Here is a 22,601-nt window from a genome sequence, read left to right as displayed (position 1 = left end):
ACTTTTTTGCCTCTTGTAATCCAGCTCGTCTTTTATAAACAAAGATTATTTATCAAAACAAAAATAATCAAGAAAGAACAATTAAATTAGCAAATAATAGTAGACGAAAGGGGTTCATGCACGGTCGAATATGGGGATCAAACAGCTCATCAAATGGGGGTCATTTCGACCCCTTTATTAACTCCATCTCATGGTTATATGTGCAATCATGAACCATGCACAGCCGTTCATATAATCTTTTGCATTTGCCTAATAGTAATTAACAAAAGATTTTAGAATATATTTCACAATCCTTGATAAGTTTATGGGAGAAGTTTTCATATACGGCCGTGTAAGCATGCACAATCGTGTTCCCTCTCACAAAGAGTTGGAAAAGTCATATATCTCCACCCATTAATTAATGCCTTGAAACTCCCACCCTCTCATATATACGGCTTACACACCCCTGTATGAAAACTTTCACTTAAGTTTATTAATGTTACAATGGCACTTGTAATTAAGATCCAGCTCATCATGCTACTAGCAATAACAGTTGTCTTTCATGATGCTGTTTCATTAATGGTTGTAGAAGTGCTTGTTTTTTTGTGGAACAAAAAATAATAGGGAAAAAGTTCTCTATTTGTAGAACTCATCTTCAAAACTATTCGTTAAGGAGAGAGTGTCTAATGAAAGGGTGTCTAAATACCTATTAATCCACCGCATATCCACCCACATCCTCATTCAGTGTGGGACGATCTCATTTTTGTACAAGAATCTTGTTAAATCTTGGTTTAGATCCGGATCTTTTCTCATTTGTACATAACTCGGCCTCTGAAACTCTAGTTATTAGAAATCTCAAGTGATTTAGCCAGAACTGAAACTGGGTCGCGCTTTGTTTCAATTCAATGGAGGGTAGCCACCGAAAAGGCTATGCTTGGGCGATTTTAGCCGGGCTTAACGCTGCCCTGGCTGCCATTGTTGCTAAGCTATTCTTTCCTCAGGTATTTTGTCGATATCTCAACGGATCGGTGGATCAAAGTTTCCAGATTTTTATCGCATTGGCAGGATTTAGTTGGGTCTGTGTAGGTTTGTCGTTTGGATGGCTGTTTGAGGCAACAATTACGATATTGTTTTCCAATAATATTTCTTTTTTTCCCCCTTTATCTGAATTGTTTTGTTCCTGCAACCAGTATTTATAGGTTTGTTTAATATAAAAAAGGTGTTCCAAATTTGTTACTGTATTGATGTTTTCTCATTTCGATGAGTTTCATTTCTTGCAAAACTATTAGGTTTTCTGTCTCAGAATGATGAGTATAATCAATCTAAAGCAGACGCTCACCTTATCTAACTAGTGAGTTGAGAGGAGTTCTGCATATGAGACTGCCAGAGTTCTCTCTGTTCAGCAGGGTTTGTATCATTCAAACCAATTTTCAAGTTACGATTTTCTGGATTTTAAGAATGGGGAAGAAGGTCCTGATCACTATATTATACAAATAGAGGGGAATGAACCTTGTTGTAAGTAACGTGAGAAGGAAACTCGAGTTAAAAAACCTTTTGCCAACTGCTTGGGTTTGACTACACGGGCCTTTGTTCTGCCATGCCACATATTTCATGCCCAAGCTTAAAGGTTGGAACCACTGGTACCTAGTCTGTCAATTTGTCTGCTTTAAATTCAGTTTCACATTCATAATTCAGAACACTCTGATGAACATGGTGTTAAGAATAGAGAAGATGGAATTCAAATTCAGTTTTACATTTTTTTTAAAAATTTCATGCAATAGGAGAATAAGTGTGTTGTGTGATACTTGGCATGGTAAAGAAATTGCACACGGCTAGTATGTAATGGATATAGTTTAGTGGTAATATGAATCTTAGTATTAGTTGGTGCTAGAAAGCTTGGATGGCAAAAATGGCGCAAGTGTTTTAGTCGGTGTGTTAAAGGTTTCCTATCTATTTGTTATTTGATTTATTTTCTAAACCTTATTTAAAACCATCAAATATATAGTAGCAATCTTTACTGCTGTTGGTCTGACCAAGAAATATTTAATACAGCAAAACCAAATCCCTTTCAAATTATTGTGAATCCACTTGTGACAGTCTGCTTTTAACCACTTCGCAATATGTGCTATTGACAAGCAAATAAGGTCAATATGGTTGTGACCCCGAGTATTTAAATTTCCTGTTTATGCCTAAATGCTTATTTTTTTAGCTGCCAAACTGACACAATTGTCCTTTATCCATGTTGTAGTGCAAAAACCCTACTTATCACTTTTAGCATAAATAGAAATGTTAGAACTAGGATTCTACAATGAAAATTGTCTTCAAGAGTGGGTTAACTCCCAACTACCCTTAGGTTTCGATAGTAGTAAGAAAAAGAGAGCATGCTGCTTTAGGCTACAGAAAGTGTAAACAGCAGAGATTCACAGTTTAAGGTGAAATTAGAGCTAGGTTTTGATGGCTAGTGAAAGATGAAGATGTGAGTTTATAGAAGATAGTTATGGAGTGTTTTTATGAGAGTTTAGCAAAGATAAATGGTATAAAGGGAGTTATTATAGTGCTTAAAAGAAAACTGCTGAAACAGATCAAGGAAATGGAAAATAGAAGAGAAAAAGATTACTCGCCTAGTAATCCATCTAGGGGTGAAGGAATCCATCTTCAAAAGAGCCTAGGAATCCAGTTAGAGGCAAGAAATTTAACTCTGAAAATCCTAAGTAAGCCACCTTAACATTGATAAAGGCTCCAGCGTAGCATGTAGAGAAATCTATCTCCACCACCATTAGTTCACATGGCAATAGCTCAAATGCTAAAGAAAATTTCATTCATTCTATTCCATTCGAAAATAAAACATTATTTATATATAAAGTGCCAAGTCCCTTTAGGTTCAAGTAACTAGTTACTTGAGTAAGTTGATTACTAGTTATTTATTATTTAAGTAACTTGATACTTATTCACTAAGAAACTAGAAACATCCTCCGCCTTGAAATTGCAAAGGTTCCTCATTTAGCACCCTTAGTTACAAATACACCAAAAAATGCAGCTTTGACTGAAAATAACTCCTAGGTTATTAATCCTATAACAGAACACTTATAACCTTTGATACTACGTCATAAAACATACTTGATGGCATAACATAAACAGCAAACGGTGCCCATATGGACCCCACAAGTTGGAAAATGCAAATCTGGTCTGCAACAGTGTTTTGCTCCTCATCATGAAAGCTAGCCATGCATTAACCCCCATACCTCCATCCTCTAGAATACATGCCAGGCTTCACTAGGTGCTATTTTGAAACTGGTTTAACCATTGGCATCATAAGTTATCTGATGCATATTAGAATGTGAAAAGGGCTTGAAAATCCAATTCCAAAATAGCCACCTAGAGCTGAATTGCAAGGAAGGGGGGGGGGGGGAAGTGTTTGTGCATTCCTTCTTTTCATTATTTGGTTTCAAATCATTATTTTAGAATCACAAGATAGGTTCTTATATGCTGAATGGCTACGAGAGACTGGTTTTTTCATTTGACAGATTTTCAAAAATCTCTAAAACCGATCTCTTGTTGGGGTGTATATTATATATATAATGACTTTCAGTCCAATATATTTAGAATTTTTGTTCTTATTTAGTGTGGTTTTTTTGAAACTCCAGTTATGGTAGGAGTTGGCGAATATATTCGTATTCCAAGCATAAGAGTTGGTGTACTTCTCTCCTCAGTTAAAATAATTGTATCTCACTTATTTACTCTTGTTGTGGACTCATGGTATGTTAGGGTTTAGGGTTTAAGCACTGGTTGCTTAAAGTATTACACCCTATGTATCAAGTTTGGAATACTCAGACTGCTGCCTCCAGCTAGTATTTATAGGGAAACTAGGGTTTAGGTCAGATGGGCTAATTACTAGATTGCCCTCACAGCCTGAGCCATAATACATGTAGGATTATATTAGAACATATAAAGGGATATTACCATAATACCCTTACAATCTCCTCCTATGTTCTACATATATCCACCACACATGTATAGAAACCATTGTTCAATCAGTAATTGAATCAAAATAAATTAAATAAGTTGAAAATCAACAATCCAATAAACCAAGTAAGTAAATTTCAAGAAATAAAACTAGGGTTTTAGGTCAAAACTAAACCCAATAACAAATCCGAAGTTCCACATGCAAGTGGCTAAATCAAAAGAAATAAAAAAATGACAAGTCCTTATAATTTATGTGACTTTACTCATCTAATAAGTCATCCTCATCAAGATCCAGGTTCAATCGTTCTCCTCCATCTTCACCATTCTCTGTAATTTGTAAAATATGAATTTCATAAGATAACATGAATTCAATCATTTGTATAATAGTATCTAGTTCAACAATGAGAACTTAGTACATTCCATATATGGCTGAAGGTAAATCAAAAACCAATAAGTATCATCATCAAGTTTCTTTACAAGAACTCGATCCTATCTAGTCTCTTTAACAAGGACCATACTATGTTTCCATTTGGATACTGTGTTCGTCATATCAGACATAGATTTATGTTGTATCATCAAATCTGGAATGGTACACCATACTATGAAAGACATGTCATCAAATTTGGAATAACATAAAGACTAGCATGTAAACTGTTTCGAATGCTTTTCACAAACCCCCATACTTAGTAACCTAACTAAGTTATCTGAAACATGTAACCTAACCATACCATGTTTCCATTTGGATGTCTTTCACAAACTCCCATACTTCACATGAAAATTTTGCTATACCATCAAATTTGGAATGGTTTCACAAACCCTCATACTTAGTAACCTAACTAAGTTATCTGAAACATGTAAACTGTCCCGAATGCTTTTCAAGGCTAGATGAGATTCGAATAATTCAAAATAATACTGGGTTAGGTTAAGACCTAACTAAATGGTCTTTAACCCCATTTCCCCCGTAGTTTTGAATGTTCGATCTTTGTTCAATCCCTTTGTAAGGGCATCTGCCATATTATCCTTTGATCTCACATCTATCAAAGTGATAATCCCTTGTTCTGTTCGATAATTCAACATGGCCTGTTTCAGCCTGGTGTGTCTCCTCTTACCATTAAAGAGTGAGTTATTCACAATCGTCTTTGTTGCTTGATTATCACGGAATATATATATATATATAGAGAGAGAGTTTAACTTTAAACTCCTCAATGGAATATCCATGATCAGATCTTTTATCCACTCTGCTTCATCTTCCGCAGAAGCTAGAGCATAAAGTTCCGATTCCATAGATGACAGAGCAATACCAGTCTGTTTCTTGGACTTCCATGCTATAGCTGCTCCTCCTAGTGTAAATACATAACCACTGGTGGATCTGTTGTCTCCCAAATTTGAGCACCAAGATGCATCAGAATATCCTTCCAAAGTTGGAGGATGTCCAGTATAATATAGAGCATAACTTAGAGTACCATTAAGGTATCTCATCAGCCTCGTCAGGGCATCCCAATGCTCTTTTTCAGGATTACTAGTGAAACGACTCAGCATGCCTACTGTAAAGGCTATGTCTGGCCTAGTGCAACTCATTGCATACATGAGACTATTAATCGGTTTAGAATATTCTAATTGATTCATAGTGTCACCTGTGTTAGGTTTCAACTGTTTGTTATAGTCAAAGGGTGTTTCAATCGGTTTACAATTACTATATCCCTAACTAGAAAGTAGCTTCTCAATGTAATGAGACTGACTAAGGATGATCCCTTGCTCACTGAATCTTACTCTCATCCCAAGAATGATGTCTACCACACCGAGATCTTTCATGTCGAATTCTTTGGACAAGGTTTTTTTAATGCCACTCACTACAGAGATATCAGAACCTAGAATCAACATGTCTACATACAAGCAAATAATCGCGACCTTGTTTGACTCAGACAAAAAATAAAGGCACATATCCGAATTGCTGGTCCGAAAACCAAGGCTCTTTACTGTCTTGTCAAACTTCTCATGCCCCAATTTAGGTGTTTGTTTAAGACCATAGAGAGATTTGTTTAATTTACAAACTCTCTTTTCAAAACCTTCCATGACAAACCCTTCAGGTTGGTTCATGTAGATTTCTTCTGTTAAGTCTCCATTAAGGAAAACCGCTTTTACATCCAGTTGATGCACAACATAGTGCTCAATAGATGCTATGGCAAGAAGAATCCTTATCGTTGCCAAATGGCAGACCGGGGAGTAGATGTCAAAATAATCTATCCCACGCACCTGGGTGTAGCCCTTAACTACTAACCGTGCTTTATACCTGTCTATAGACCCATCCGGATTAAGTTTCTTCTTCAATACCTACTTAAATTCTATTGACTTAGCCCCTCTAGGCAGATCAACAAGGTGTCAGGTCTCATTCTGCATTAAAAAGCTCATTTCCTCATCAATGGTTTCTTTCCATCAAAATGAGTCCCTAGATCTCATCGCTTCCTTATAGGTGGATGGATCGGCCTCTAGATGGTAGGTTACAAAATCCTCATCAAAATCTTTGGGTTCTCTATCTCTTGTAGATACTCTTCTAGACTCTGATTCAGTAATCATTATGGGTTGAGTGTCAGAAACAATTGGTTAAGTATCCATGGGTGATTCTGTAACCATTTCTGTCAGACCAGGCAAGGTCAGGTCTTTATCTCTAAGGAATTTATCCTCAAAGAATATAGCATCCCTAGATTCTATTACCACAATGGTTGATAGATCCAAAAATCGGTTTGCAACACTGTCTTCTGCACAACCTAGATATATACAAGTATTTGTTCTAGTTCCCACCTTAGGTCTCCTAGGGTCTTGTATCCTAACGTAAGCAATACAACCCCAAATCTTAAGAGTGTCATATCTATAGGGATGGTTATGCCATAGTTCATAAGGTGTAGAATTCAGTTTTAAATGTGGTAGTCTATTTAGAATGCGATTTGCAGTTAACACTGCTTCTCCCCAATAGCAAAAGGGTATGCTAGCTGTCAATAACATGGAGTTTAACATTTCTGTTAACGTCCTGTTCTTTCTGTCAGCTATGCCAGTTGATTGAGGTGAGTAAGAAGCAGTAGTTTCAAGGATTATGCCCACAGAGGCACAAAATTCCTTGAACTCTGTCAATTTGTATTCTCCTCCCCTATCACTTCTAAATCTTTTAATTTTCAAGTTCAACTGATTTTCTACCAATTAAAAATTTCAAATGCTTCATCTTTAGATTTTAACAGGTATAAATGACAATATCTAGAAGAATCGTCTATAAATGTTATCAAATACTTCCGACTTTCTCTAGTTGGGTAGCTTTTAAAGTCACAAATGTCAGAATGTATAAGTTCAAGAAGTTGAGTGCTCCTAGAAACCGGTCTGAAAGGTTTTCTAGTTATTTTGGTTTGAGCACACACTTCACATCTGTTAAATCTAATTGAAGTGTCTAATCGTAAATTATGAGTTTTGGCTAATTTGAGCATTTTCTTATAGTTCACATGTCTTAACCTATAGTGTAGTATTTTGGGATCAAGTGAAATATGGTTAACCTGATTTATTGTCTCATTAGTTAAACTCAACTTAACCATACCATTCAAATTGTAAGCACATCCAAAATAGAAAGAGTTAACAGACAGTGTTACTCTACCACTATTAAAAATAATAGCCATTGCCAGCATCAAGCAAAATTCCAATTGAAATTACGTTCTTTTCAAAACCAGGAAAGACTAAAAATTTTCAAAGTAAGTATTTTACCTGATGATAGAACCAAGTTCGCTGTCCCTTGTTGAACCACTTCCACGACGTCTCCATTTGCAACAGTAACAGTTTCTACTACTTGAATAACATCAGTTAGCAGGTTCTTGTTATTGCAAACATGACAAGTCGCTCCAGAATCTAACCACCAATCTGAAGATGTATTGGCCAACCCCTTACCCTTGCCAACCATGGTAACAAAGTTAGTAGGCTCAATCTTGTCCACCATCTTGTGAACTTCCTTCTTTGGTGTGTCAGTGTTCCCTTTCTTAGGATCCCTACACTCAGATGCATAGTGACCCCACTTTCCACAGTTATGGCACTTGCTCTTCTTTTTAAAATTAGTTTTTTTGGCCTCCAACTGTTGGGGTTCTTTCTTAGGTGGCTTGGACTTCCTAGGATTTTTCTTGGGTTGTGAAACTAAATTGGCAGATGCTTCTTGTTGTTTCACCATCTCCAAGTTGTTCCTGGCTCTGTTCTCATCTTCAATTCTGATGAACCGTTTAAGATCATCCAGCCCCACTTGTGTTTTCTTCCTATACATCTTAGTTTTAAAGGAATGCCAAGTAGAGGGTAACTTGAAAATAATGGCACCCACTAGGAATGCATCAACAACAGGGATATTCTCTTGGTTCAATTTTGTTCTCAAGTTCTCAAAGTCTGTTACTTGAGGAAGTATTTCCTTGTCTTCTTGAAACTTGAAATCCATGAACTTATCAACCAAGTGGGTTTTTGATAGTTCCTCCTCTTTTTTGAATTGGGCCTCTAGGTTTTCCTAAATCTCTTTTGCAGTACTATATCTACTATAGGTCTCTGGCAGCCTATCTGACAAGCAGTTCAATAGGTAGTCTTTGCAAAAGTCCTCATCACTTATCCACTTGGCTTCAGTTAGGTCCGTGTAATCAGAAAATTCATTTATCACAGTGTAGAAAATATTGAGGTACTTCAGACCAAACTGAGTCCTCCTTTTTCCAAGAACTGAATTCAAAGCCACTAAAGCTTTCCAATTTGATCATCTCAATTGGAACAACATGTTTCTCCATTATTATGTGATTTGTTTATATGCCTAGGAAAAATTAAAATTCAAATGAAAGAAAAATACTCCAAGGAACAATCACACCTGATTATGGAGAACCCTGGATTTAGGAGACGGGACGGCCAAACTAAAACCCTGGCGGAGAACTCAGAATGACAACGGTGCAACGACGGTGGGCTCGTGTTGTAATGGCGGTGCAGCGGTGTCGTGCACGTTTGTGCTGGCTGGCGCTAGTGCTGGTGCCGACACCAAAAGGCTTTGACAAGAGAATGACAAAAGGCTTTTCCTTTTTGTCTTCTTCTTTTGAGTTTTTTTTTTTTTTTAACAAACAAATCAAAAGCAAAGTCCTTTTGACTTTTCGTTCTTCAAACAAAAGCTTAAAGCTTTCTCTGCCAACGAATTCTGCAAACTCCCTTTCTCCTTTATGGTAATATCCCTTTATATGTTCTAATATAATCCTACATGTATTATGGCTCAAGCTGTGAGGGACAATCTAGTAATTAGCCCATCTAACCTAAACCCTAGTTTCCCTATAAATACTAGCTGGAGGCAGCAGCCTGAGTATTCCAAACTTGGTACACAGGGTGTAATGCTTTAAGCAACCAGTGCTTAAACCCTAAACCCTAACAATCTTAAAGCATTATATTTTCCCTCCTTGATCGTGCGTTACCTTTTTCCAAATCTCGATTCTGGTTTGTATAATCGGCTTTGGAGAAGAACGATCCTTGATTTTCCGATCGTGCGTACCTATTTGCGGAATTCGGATTCATGGTTCGGCTTCGGCGTTCGTCTTCATGTATTGCTTTTGTCTTGTGATCGACAAAAGAATTCTGCAGGTATTTTTTTTTTGTCAACAGCTTGATTTGATCGTTTGATTCAAAGAAAAGAAAGAAAAAATGGAAGTCTCGTGCGTCACGGTTCTGTTCTTTGAAGAGATTGGTTTTGGTGCATTCATTGTTTTTCCTTTTGATTAAAGAAAGTTGATTGTTTGATTAAACAATTAAATAAAAAGACAAAACGATTCTGCAGCAATTCCTTATGTTGTGAGAAAGCTCTTCTCAAAAGGCTTTTGGCTGATTAAATTAAAAAAAAAAAAAAAAGTCTGCAATCAGCTTTTGGTCTTTGTCTCTATTCACAAGGAAAGCTTGAACTTTGAAAGAAGACAAAAGAGTGAAAAAAGCATTGTTGATTTGATTGATTGTCAAAAAAAAAAAAAAAAAAGAAAAGAAAAGAAAAAAAATGAGAAAGGAAGTTTGCAGAATTTGTTGGCAGAGAAAGCTTTAAGCTTTTGTTTGAAGAACGAAAAGTCAAAAGGACTTTGCTTTTGATTTGTTTGTTTAAAAAAGAAGAAGCCAAAAATGAAAAGCCTTTTGTCATTCTCTTGTCAAAGTCTTTTGGCGCCTGCACTAGCACCAGTGCTAGCTAGCACAAGCGTGTATGACGCCGCTGCACCGCCGCAATCCTTTCTCTGCCGCCGGTACAACACGAGCCCACCGCCATTGCACTGTTGTCATTCTGAGTTCTCCACCAAAGTTTCAGTTTGGCCATCTCATCTCCTAAATCCAGGGTTCTCCATAATCAGGTGTGATTGTTCCTTGGAGTATTTTTCTTTCATTTGAATTTTACTTTTTCCTAGGCATATAAACAAATCACATAATAATGGAGAAACATGCTGTTCCAATTGAGATGGTCAAATTGGAAAATTTTAGTGGCTCTGAATTCAGTTCTTGGAAAAAGGAGGACTCAGTTTGGACTGAAGTACCTCAATATTTTCTACACTGTGGTAAATGAATTTTCTGATTACACGGAACTAACTGAAGTCAAGTGGATAAGTGATGAGGACTTTTGCAAAGACTACCTATTGAACTGCCTGTCAGATAGGCTGCCAGAGACCTATAGTAGATATAGTACTGCAAAAGAGATTTGGGAAAACCTAGAGGCCCAATTCAAAAAAGAGGAGAAACTATCAAAGATCCACTTGGTTGATAAGTTCATGGATTTCAAGTTTCAAGAAGACAAGGAAATACTTCCTCAAGTAACAGACTTTGAGAACTTGAGAACAAAATTGAACCAAGAGAATATCCCTGTTGTTGATGCATTCCTAGTGGGTGCCATTATTTTCAAGTTACCCTCTACTTGGCATTCCTTTAAAACTAAGATGTATAGGAAGAAAGCACAAGTGGGGCTAGATGATCTCAAACGGTTCATCAGAATCGAAGATGAAAACAGAGCCAGGAACAACTTGGAGATGGTGAAACAACAAGAAGCATCTGCCAATTTAGTTTCACAACCCAAGAAAAATCCTAGGAAGTCCAAGCCACCTAAGAAAGAACCCTAATAGTTGGAGGCCAAAAGGACTAATTTTAAAAAGAAGGACAAGTGCCACAACTGTGGAAAGTGGGGTCACCATGCATCTGAGTGTAGGGGTCCTAAGAAAGGGAACACTGACACACCAAAGAAGGAAGTTCACATGATGGTGGACTAGACTGAGCCTACTAACTTTGTTGCTTTGGTTGGCAAGGGTAAGGGGTTGGCCAGTATATCTTCAGATTGGTGATTAGACTATGGAGCAACTTGTCATGTTTGCAATAACAAGAACCTGCTAACTGATGTTGTTCAAGTAGCAGAGACTGTCACTGTTGCAAATGGAGACATCGTGGAAGTGGCTCAACAAGGGACAGCGAACTTGGTTATATCATCAGGTAAAATACTTACTTTGAAAAATGTTAAAGTTTTTCCTGGTTTTGAAAAGAACTTAATTTCAATTTGGAATTTTGCTTGATGTTGGCATGTCTATTATTTTTAATAATGGTAGATTAACACTGTCTGTTAACTCTTTCTATTTTGGAAGTGCTTACAATTTGAATGGTATGTTTAGGTTGAGTTTAGCTAATGAGACAATAAACCAGGTTAACCATATTTCATTTGATCCCAAAGTACTACACTGTAAGTTAGGACATGTGAACTATAGGAAAATGCTCAAACCAGCCAAAACTCATAATTTACGATTAGATACTGCAATTAGATTTAACAGATGTGAAGTGTGTGCTCAAATCAAAATAACTAGAATACCTTTCAGACCGGTTTCTAGGAGCACTCAACTTCTTAAATTTATACATTCTGACATTTGTGACTTTAAAAGCTACACAACTAGAGGAGGTCGGAGGTATTTGATAACATTTATAGACGATTTTTCTAGATATTGTCATTTATACCTGTTAAAATCTAAAGATTTAAAATTTTCAAGAATAGGATAGAAAATCAGTTGAACTTGAAAATTAAAAGATTTAGAAGTGATAGGGGAAGAGAATACAAATTGATAGAGTTCAAGGAATTCAGTGCCTCTGCGGGCATAATCCTTGAAACTACTGTTCCTTACTCACCTCAATCAAATGACATAGCTGAAAGAAAGAATAAGACGTTAACAGAAATGTTAAACTCCATGTTATTGACAGCTGACATGCCCTCTTGCTATTGGGGAGAAGCAGTGTTGACTACAAATCACATTTTAAACAGACTACCACATTCTAAACTAAATTCTACATCTTATGAACTATGGCATAACCATCCCTGTAGATATGATACTCTTAAGATTTGGCAGAATTAGAACATATAAAGGGATATTACCATAATACCCTTACATTCAAATTCCTTTATATTAACATATAAAGGAATTTGAATGTTCGATCTTTGTTCAATCCTCGTCTTAGTAATAGGTTTGTGAGCTAATCTACGAGCACCCTTGCTTCTTTGGTCGTAGATCAGCTAGTGCTCAGGAGTTTCTTCTTTGCTGGGTGTAGCGAAGAAATAGAATCGGAGTGCTATTTACATGTACATATACAAGAATTTACATATGAATTTTTTTAGAAAATAATTATAGATTGATTTATATCAATCCCATATCTTCATACAATAGATAGTGTGGTAGAAAGGTGCATCTAGTTCTTTCTACCATACCATCTATTGTTTTGGATCTATATACCGCTGATTCAATCCAGTCCACTCATTTTATTTAAGACTTTGTAATCTCTTTCATTTCTTCAATCATTGATAAGAACTAATAACAATCATTAATAAGAACTAATAAATAACTCAAGTTTCATTCAAATGCATTATGAGGACTTACTGTTTTTACGTAGATGAAAAGTTCTTAAGCAGTAGGAACTAGAATAAACAGTGTAGTAGCAATAAATGCTTGGTACTTCCATAATCTCATCATCTTTTTTTTTCTTTCTTCATTCTATATCCCTCCCCAGAACAGAAGGAGCGGATCTTTGATATTTGATAAGTATCCCCTTTCCTTGGATTGGGACGCATACATCGAGAATCCAGTGTGCAATTCATTTTGATGAGATAGATAGATTGTCCCCAATTAGTCATATAGGTTACACAGAATCGGAGCTAGAAGAAAGGATAGGAAAAATCATATCATAAAAGTACTCTGAAAAGAGCGAAATTCTTGTTGGTTGGTGCAATTCTGTATATGTATCCTCCAAAAATCTCATGAAAAGACTTTTGCTTGCTTTGTATATACTCTTTTTCTTTTATGTGAGATATCAGGAATTACTTATATCCCATTCCTAGGACTAGTCCTAGGAATCTTATGTAGAAGAATATTTGACTTGGCCTTTTTTCAATCCAAATTGGAGTGGTATGGCTGTCACTATTGGCAGATTGTAAACATGGTACAAAATTTCGCGATATATCGGGGAAATATCGATAAATTTCGGATATTTTGAGTGGGCCGAGAGGAAATGGAGTACCGAAATGAAAAATGTACATATTTCGTCGATATCTTGTGATATTTCGACGATATTTTGTGGCCTCACGAGATATCGTCAAAATATCAGTTTTACACTTAAAGTGTCACGTGACACTTGCATATAATGCAAAATTTCGCAGGTCACCTGCTGTAAGGTGAAGTTTTTCTCCATTTTTCTTCTTCTTCCACTCTTCCAAGCCATAGTCCAAGACTTCAAGCATTGTTTAAGCTCTTTTTTGACGGATTGTCTCCGGAAACACGTCGGAGGCTCATCTAAGCACATCCTCCAAGCATTTTTTCCACTATTTAAGGTAAATCATTTTCCTCTAAAACTATATTTTTGAAAATACTATGTATAAGATTTGTTGGATGGTGATGAAATTTATATATGTTAGACACCGGAGGCCGATCTACAACCTCACGGTGTCGAAATTTTTTTTACATATGTATTTTTTTATTTTTTATTTTCTGGTTTAAAAAATTGATTTGCCTACAACTAAAATAGGAAAAAAAATAGGGGTAATGTAACTTAGATGGGGATCAATTAAATATATGTTAGACACCAATGGCTGATCTACGGCTTCACGGTGCCGAATTTATTTTTCTGCCCATAAATAATTATTTTTATTTTTGAAAATTAAGAAAAATATTTAAAAAATATAAAAAAAGTATTGAGCTATTGAGTATTGAGTCATTGACTATTATAGAGTTTATGAGAATATGATTTATGAATTATGTCTTATGAGTTTTAATTAGTTTGTTTAAATTTCTTTTATGTCTTTGATTGCCTAATCAATGTGTATTTAATTATTTATACATTAGAGTCGGCGACCGTATACTGTCAATCAAGGGTGCAAGCCCAAAACACCACTTTGAGTTCATTTTTTTGCAATATGAAGGTTTAAATGTGTTTATTTAGCTTAAATAAGGGTGTCCATGAAGTATCAGGCCTAGATATGGCCAAAAACCCACCGAGATGGACTGTCGAAATATTGCAGAAATTTTTTCGGCGAAATTTTGGATATCTCGGTAGGCCCGAGATACCGATATATCGCGAAATCTTAAACCTTGATTGTAAATGCCATATAATGCATGCATCAATAGTTTTCTATTCTATTAGTATTAGAATTAGATAGTAGAATTCAAATTGAATTATTAATAAATAATATAAATAAAAATAAATAATAGAGGTTCGTCTAGCACCCAGAGGAGTAAAGCTCATTTTCCTTCCAGGGTAAAACGGCGCATAAAAAAGGGTTGGCCCGTCAAAAGTCCGGTTCCTTTGCGAACGAAGTTCAAAATCAACAAGGGTTCGTGGAATGAAGGAAGTGTACTGCGCCCCACTTTTTTGTTCGTAACGAGGGAGAGATAGAATGGAATTCTTCACGAAGTTTGAGACAAAGGAACAAAAAAGAGTTTCTCTATGGCCTCCTTGTTTTGAGACACCCAGTAAAGAAGAAGAACTCTGTCTGCTCGGGGAGGAGATTGAAATGGTGGACCGAAAGGAATGGTCCATCTTGGAGGACAGGGCTGCCACATGGTGCGAAGACATTTGAGTTGAAAGGGAAAGCAAGAATTTTGGAAAGGGATCTCCATGCTATATATGATAAGGGGACTGATCCCGTGCCTGGCATGGGCCTGTCCGCATCCAAAGTCGAGCAAGGACTCGGTACCGACAATAGTGAAGGAAGACTTGCTCTGGCATAGATGTTAAGCGAAAGTTATGCCTAAGCCAATGTTGCCCATAGCTCGGAACCAACCACGCCCTACCGACCAAACCCATAGTATTTGATTGTTGCTTCAGGCAGATCAGATAAAGGAAGCAAGAAATCCGTTGCTTGTTCGCTGGGGGAGTTTCTTCTTTGTCTAAGGTGGGGCAGGTGGTCTACGATCAGCTAGCTCATAGTTGCTTGGTTGCATGGGGTGTTAACGCCCTTATGATTAGAGTAGGCCTTTTCTTGATGCGTTAGCGCAGTAGTTTGATTGCTGGGGTTAGCAGTGAAAGAAAGAGCCCGACATTCATTTCTTCATGCATATTCATAGCTGAGTCTACTAAAAGAGGGACCAGAGGGGATATCAATAACTTAGAAGTCAACCCTAAATTGAACCGGTCCCACAGTGGTATCTGTGGCTAGTATGCTGATGATATTCCTCCTCGTATTGTCATACGCTCTCACTCCTTGTGTAGAGGGTCGATGATCGTTGGTATCAAACCCCAACCGTTTTACAATCCTGAGAGGGCAAACATTGAGGGCGGAACCATTATCAACCAAGACTTGTGGAATCCTGTTCCCATTGCAATCCACGGTAATGTGCAGAGCCTTGGTGTGACTAGTCCCTTCAGTTGGGAGCTCTCTCGATTGACTATGAGTGATTTCCTTCGTCTTGATGGAGTCTTTTCCTCTGATCCTGTGTATGTGGGTGGGTAACGTGTTTCCTATCGATTCAGTCTGAGCCCCTAGCTTTTGCCTAGAGCTCCTTGTAGGGCTTGTTGGAAAACTCGTTGTCGAACTTGATTAATGGCTCTTTGTTGTTCAAACTGAATAGTTTCATTTTTGTAATTTTCTAATCGTTCCAAATTCTTATTAGTCGAATTAATCAAATTTAATTTTTCTCATTCTATCTCAGAGTACCCATTCACTTGAAACTCATCTGCTTCCATTTCTACTTTCCGTAAGCGGGCCCGGGCTTCTGAATTTCGAATAGTACTCAAGATCCTCAGTTTTCGATTATCTAATAAATCACTTAATGAAAGTAGATTATCTTCTCAAAACTTCCACGATCTCTTCCCGAACCAAACATGAACCTTTCGATTATTTTTCAAGGGCGAAGGCGCGGGGAAAGGCTTTTTATGAGTAGTAATGGGGGTTTTGGGATGAAGATGGCAATGATCTATCCTCACTCTTTCTAAAAGATTCAATAGATTCTTTTTTTAGCATTCATCCTTATTTAATTTAGTTTTTCTTACATTCATTTAAAAAAAAATGGAAAAAAATCTTATGTGAATAAAACATTACTAAACTATAAACTAAATGAAGGAGCAATACCGCATTTCTTGTTTTATCAAGAGGATTGGTATTGCTCCTTCAACAACTCGTATACACTAAGATCTAAGTCTTATCCATTAATGGATGGAGCTTCAACAGTAGCTAGGTCTAGAGGGAAGTTGTGAGCATTACGTTCATGCATAACTTCCATACCAAGGTTAGCACGATTGATGATATCAGCCCAAGTGTTAATTACACGACCTTGACTGTCAACTACGGATTGGTTGAAATTGAAACCATTTAGGTTGAAAACCATGGTTCTAATACCTAAAGCAGTGAACCAGATACCTACTACAGGCCAAGCTGCTTATTCATTCTATAGGGATAAAAACCTAGCAGTCGAGTAATAAGCTCGATCTGGATCCGAAATGGACTATGGATCTCGATCTATTGGTCTATGCGGGATTCGCTCCCCTCTCCAGTCTCAGTTCTGGTTCAAACAGATCCCTTTCAGCCTTTGAATTAGTCCTTGCACCAATTGGATGTGAAGAATGCCTTCCTCCCTCAATGGGGATCTCACTGAGGAGGGCGGTTTTCGGGGTAGGAAGGGGCAACCTCCCGGCTTTGTTGCTCAGAGAGAGTCACGGAAAGTATGAAGATTATGGAAGGCTATCTATGGTTTCATGCAATCTTCTTGGGCTCGGTTCGATAAATTGAGTACAGCCCTAACTTCACTGGGCTTCTAACGAAGTAAAGTAGACCATTCGGTCTTTGTTAAACATAGTGACCGAGGGATGATCGCATTGGTGGTTTATGTCGATGATATTGTCATTACTGGAGATGATGGACTTGGTATTGTTGCCTTAAAGGCTGATCTCAAGAGGCATTTTCAAACAAAGGACCTGGGACAGCTAAGAGACTTTACGGTCGTTCATTCTATTCTAAGAATCCCCGCTATAGAACCGTACGTGAGATTTTCATTTCATACGGCTCCTCCCTTCTGTGCATGAAGATAATAATCCAATTGAACAAAGATCGAACATTTAAATTCCTTTACATGTTAATATAAGGGAATTTGAATGTAAGGGTATTATGGTAATATCCCTTTATATGTTCTAATTCTGCCAAATCTTAAGAATATGATATCTACAGGGATGGTTATACCATAGTTCATAAGGTGTAGAATTCAGTTTTGAATGTAGTAGTCTATTTAGAATGTGATTTGTAGTTAACACTGCTTCTCCCCAATAACAAGAGGGCATGTCAGCTGTCAATAACATGGAGTTTAACATTTCTGTTAACGTCCTGTTCTTTCTTTCAGATATGCCATTTGATTGAGGTGAGTAAGGAGCAGTAGTTTCAAGGATTACCCAGGCTGCTGCCTCTAGCTAGTATTTATAGGGAAACTAGGGTTTAGGTCAGATGGACTAATTACTAAATTGCCCCTCACAGCCTGGGCCATAATACATGTAGGATTATATTAGAACATATAAAGGGATATTACCATAATACCCTTACATGGTATGAGATAGACTCCTATAGATCTATAGGCGTAATCTTTAGGAGGCCCATCTTTTCTAAGAAAATCATGAGGCTTTATTGCTTCTCCATTATTTATGTTAATTGTCATTCCCCATGACTTTATTTGCAGCAACCATGCACAAATCCTTTTCATGTGGTTAAGAATCCCAAAAAAAAAATCAAAACCTTTTCCTTTGTCTTTGACACAGTAGGGATCGAATTTTGTTATCTTCATCATCATCATGTTACTATTTCTCTTTGCGCTTTATTTAGAACATGTATCATTGAGTGTTTTTTTTTTTTTTTTTTTTTGTGTCATTGGGTAAGTAACAAAGTTAAACTGACAGTTGTTTACTCGTTTATTTTCTTGACATGTAACTTTGAATTTGAACTTCTCTTTCTCAGCTTATCAAGTTTGGCCTGGTCATATTCTTCAATGTGATCATGTGGGGATGCTACATAAGTAGCTTGAAAGCACTGTCATCTCTGCAAGCTACAGTCACAAACTTTGCCACTAACTTTCTCTCTTCAGGTCTAGCAGGGTTCCTACTTTTTGAGGAATCATTGTCTCCTCAGGTAATATAATAAAGAGTGTTAGCAATCTATCCAGTTCTTAATTATTTCTGCCTGAAAAAATGAAAATGTTTTGCAATGAAAGAAGAATCTTTTTTATTTTCAGCGATGGTGGTGTTGTTAATGTGTACATAGTTCTCATCCTTCCCAGGCGAAGATTCCCTGAATTCAAACCCTCAGTAATACTTGGTGTAGAAAAGTTACAATGCAATGATTTGTTTTTTTATTTTTTATTTGATGATACGCTTAATATTTTCTTGCTTTTTATTTATTTATTGAAATAAAAATAATTAAAATTTACTGCACTTGTTTCCCCTCCAAAAACGTACTTTCCCCATTTCTTTTCACACCTATGTTGGTTTACTTCTCCTTAATATCAAATCTCCTCAAAGAACACTGAACTCCTAGCTTAGTAACTCTGACAGTTTATAGTTTTCCAAGTAATTAATTCTCCTTGAACATGCCCTTTGCAGTTTGCATCACATTTTACATTGATACAATACAATACAACCAGCTCTTTTGGTTTTCCATGTCTTGTACAGCCCCTGCTTTTTTCTTCCCTATTCATGATTCACCAAGTTGATGAATGTGGAGCTAAACATAGAAAATTAGTTAGACCTCAAGTCAATATCACTACAGCCTCTGGCTTGACATTCACACTTTCCAAGAACTTATCATGTAGATTATTTTATCATGGGGCAACTGTAACATGCAACAAATTTTTCTCTTTTTCTCCCTTCCAAAGCAAATAAAAAAGATGCAGGCTGAGGGTGTCAAAAAACCAATTTATGGACTGCAGGTAATTGGCGCTAATAAAAAAAATGGAAAAATATGTGGAATAAGACCAGATACAGAGTTCAGCAAAATTTGTGTGATCAGATCACTTAACCTGTAACAGATATTGAAGAGCTGCAATGGAGAAAGAAATGTTGGAAAAAACAAAGAGAGAGAAATAGAACTGATAGCAGAAAGAAATAAGAAGCATGAAAGGAAAGCAACCTATCGTTGAAATTTATATGGAGGTTTACAACTAACATACAGATGTGTTAGGGGATTAAAATTTTTGCAACAGCAATTGTTAATAGAAGAGAAGGGAGGGTAGGAAGAGATCTTATTAGAGATAGTGGAAAGAGAGCTATCTTTCTTCCTGTTGCATTCGTCATGTCTTAATCATATTCAACATCCGCAAATGGTGGACGAGTCTGTTCTTATAGAACTATTAATTGTTTAGAAACCACAAGGGTGCTTTCATTCTCAAGACAATGGAAGAAAATAAGAACCTATTAAAATGATGCTTATTTACAATTACTGCTAATTCCCTCTAACATCAATAGAATTGATGATTATTTTGGTTAATGTTTAACCGTTAATCTGTCATGGGTTTGTGATAAGCACTTCCGATGCTGTGGATGTGATTAACAGTTGCATCTTTGATGGTAGTTTTGTTGTCTTCTAGTGGTTTGCAGGTGCTACCCTTATTGTTCTTGGTGTTTTCATACTTAGCAAATCAAGCATAGAGAGAAACGCTCACTCAGACTAGTGATTTTGTTTGATTCAGCTGCCTGTGTTCTGCTTGTCAAAGTTTTACAACCCGGAACCCAGTCTGCAACTGTCACTTTGTCGAGAAATCTCTAGAATCTGGAAATGTAAGGAAGAGGGTTTGAGGTGTAACATAGTGGTATCTGATATAGAATCTAAAACATCCGGGAATGGTTTTAGTTTGGTCTTTATCACATTATAGCAGCAGGGTGATTGTGGATACACAGGTTGTAATTGGCTGAAGCATAATTTTCCTTTTAATTTGATCTGCAAAACTAGACCATGTTTCTGAGCATAAATTTGATAATCATGCAGCAACAATTGACATAACCAAGGGAAGACCGAAGAATTACGTATTCAATCTCCTTCCTGCTAGTGATGTAGATTCTAATACTAAGGGTGTCGAAAATATAGATATGGCAGTTTAAGGTAGAGGCAGGCCATCTTGAGAACAATATCATCAAATTGATGCCAGAGATTATTGGGCATTGCATGCCTTGGAAGGAAACTTGCCTATTTATGCAGTGCTGTTTAGCAGAGATCTGCATGTCTGCTAATTATCTGCAGCTGATATAGTGTATGTTGTTAATAATGTCCCACTTGGATTACTAACAAAAAAGATATCCCACATGGATTTTGCTACTCTTTAGTTTTATTCTTGTTCATATATATTAGCAACAGAGCAATCCATTTCTTTCACACACTAGAATGAACCATATTGGCATTGTCCGCCTTAGTAGCTAAGGTGCAGCCCAAGTCTAGAGGTAGGTACCACCGTCGTTTATATGCCTAAACTTTTGTTTTAATTGTAAAATACAAGGCAAAATATGCAATACAAGGTGGATCGTACAATTGGGAACTCAAATTTGACATCTAACCGGTATTGAATTTGTTATTGGTGTACCACACTTAGAAATTAAGGCGTCGGGACTTTTCCCGATGTATACCATAAGATATGCATCTCTTTAGCCTTTTATTTTAGTGAGCTGGTTCCAACAATCTTGTACTTGAAATCTATTTCATCACATACACCTTATATTGGTGGGCAAATTGTACACAATCATTTATCAATAGTTAAAATATCATTCATAAGTCATATATATATATATATATATATATATATATATAATAACTTCAAACCAATTTGTTATTGTCATTGGTTGCTATAGAGGTCCGGATCATTATCACCTACAATTCTGACACCCTCCAATTCCCTACAATCCCCCACATGGGAGGGAAATGGCCACTTACCCACTGCCTTGGGAAGTGTGTCCAAGCAGTGGATAAGTGGTCATTTCAGCTCCCATATGAGGCATTGTAGGAGAATTGGAGGGTGTCAGAATTGTAGGAGATAAAAATTCTCTATGGTTCAGAATAATTTGATTAGTCAAATTGGGTTACCATAAACTCAACCAGAATAGTTGAAAATGGCAAGGATAAAAACTTCTACATGGCAGGTCATACATTTGAGAAAGGCCATCAAATTCGATTAGTGGTCTATAAAATAGTTTTTAAATCTATAAAAATTTAATCTGCCAAACCATCAGTTCATGTGATTGAAAAGTGATAGATATTATAAAATGAAGGAAAAATATCATCCCCCTCCCCTCTAAGTTTGCCTAATATCAATCTAGTACTCAAGTTTTGAAAAATATCTACCCCTTCCCCTACTTTATAAAGATTATATCAACCGTACCCTAAGTATGTAACGGTGTTAAAAAAAACCTGTGTAAAGACAAAATTACCCTTTTTAATATCTATTGAAAGCTTTTTTTTCTCCCTTGCTAATGAAAAGACTATATTACCCTTTTACTTCTACCCAAAAAAAAAAAAAACTCTTTTCCTTTCGCCGGATTGTTGAACGATCGAACTCCAATCCATTCGATCTTTCTTTTGCTTTTCTTTTGTTTATGGTTGATGACTACAACTAGGAGGTTAATTAATCTGATTTTCGTGAGATTTGGATTCCTAGTTTTGTTTCTCTTCTTTTGTTTGGCCTTCCAATCTACTGAGCGCGATGGATCTGTCAAATTTCAAGCGGAGGTGAGAGAAAGAAGGAGAGATTCCTCTAAAAAAGTCGGAGGTTTGAACTTTGAAGGTGCTGCAACTGCCTGGTGTTGCTAGTTGAAATCCGGTATGCTTGGCTCGGGTGACAAAGTTGTATATTATTTAATATAAGTTTGCAATTTTTTTCCATTTGAAAATCTAGAAATCTAAATAATAGATTGGATTAGAAAAATGGAAGGCATATGGGTTTGGGATGGAATCAACGTAGGCTGAGGAAGGCTGAGGTCCCAACTTCCCAACTAAGATCTAGAATAAGTGGAGGTGTAGACACTAGAAAGAGACGCCCTCTTTGAAGTTTGGTTTTTTGTCTTTTTTTTTCTGGGTGCGGTGGTTGTGGGATGGAAGAGATGAGGGCAAAATAGGTGACAACGGCGTCGATGGAAGAGATTAGGGCGAAGCAGGTGACAATGGCGTCGAGGCCCACATACACGAT

At 36.8% G+C, this 22,601-nt stretch overlaps 1 protein-coding gene across 2 annotated transcripts; it reads left to right on the top strand.

The window, feature by feature from the left end:
• Positions 1 to 788: 788 nt before the first annotated feature.
• On the top strand, positions 789 to 20,184 carry LOC122668861. Of its 2 annotated transcripts, none has more exons than XM_043865415.1 (3): positions 789 to 980; positions 18,395 to 18,565; positions 20,029 to 20,184. In XM_043865415.1, the coding sequence occupies exons 1-3, from the start codon at positions 885 to 887 to the stop codon at positions 20,077 to 20,079; spliced, it is 318 nt and encodes a 105-aa protein (XP_043721350.1). In that variant the 5' UTR covers positions 789 to 884; the 3' UTR covers positions 20,080 to 20,184. The 2 variants fall into 2 exon arrangements, with proteins under 2 accessions (XP_043721350.1, XP_043721349.1); XM_043865414.1 differs by having other exon boundaries at positions 20,019 to 20,184.
• Positions 20,185 to 22,601: the final 2,417 nt, after the last annotated feature.

Source organism: Telopea speciosissima, chromosome 7, assembly GCF_018873765.1.
Source record: "Telopea speciosissima isolate NSW1024214 ecotype Mountain lineage chromosome 7, Tspe_v1, whole genome shotgun sequence".
Classification (NCBI taxonomy): domain Eukaryota; kingdom Viridiplantae; phylum Streptophyta; class Magnoliopsida; order Proteales; family Proteaceae; genus Telopea; species Telopea speciosissima.
The sequence above is the reverse complement of the archived record's forward strand: the minus strand, read 5'-3'. Positions and strand labels throughout refer to the sequence as shown.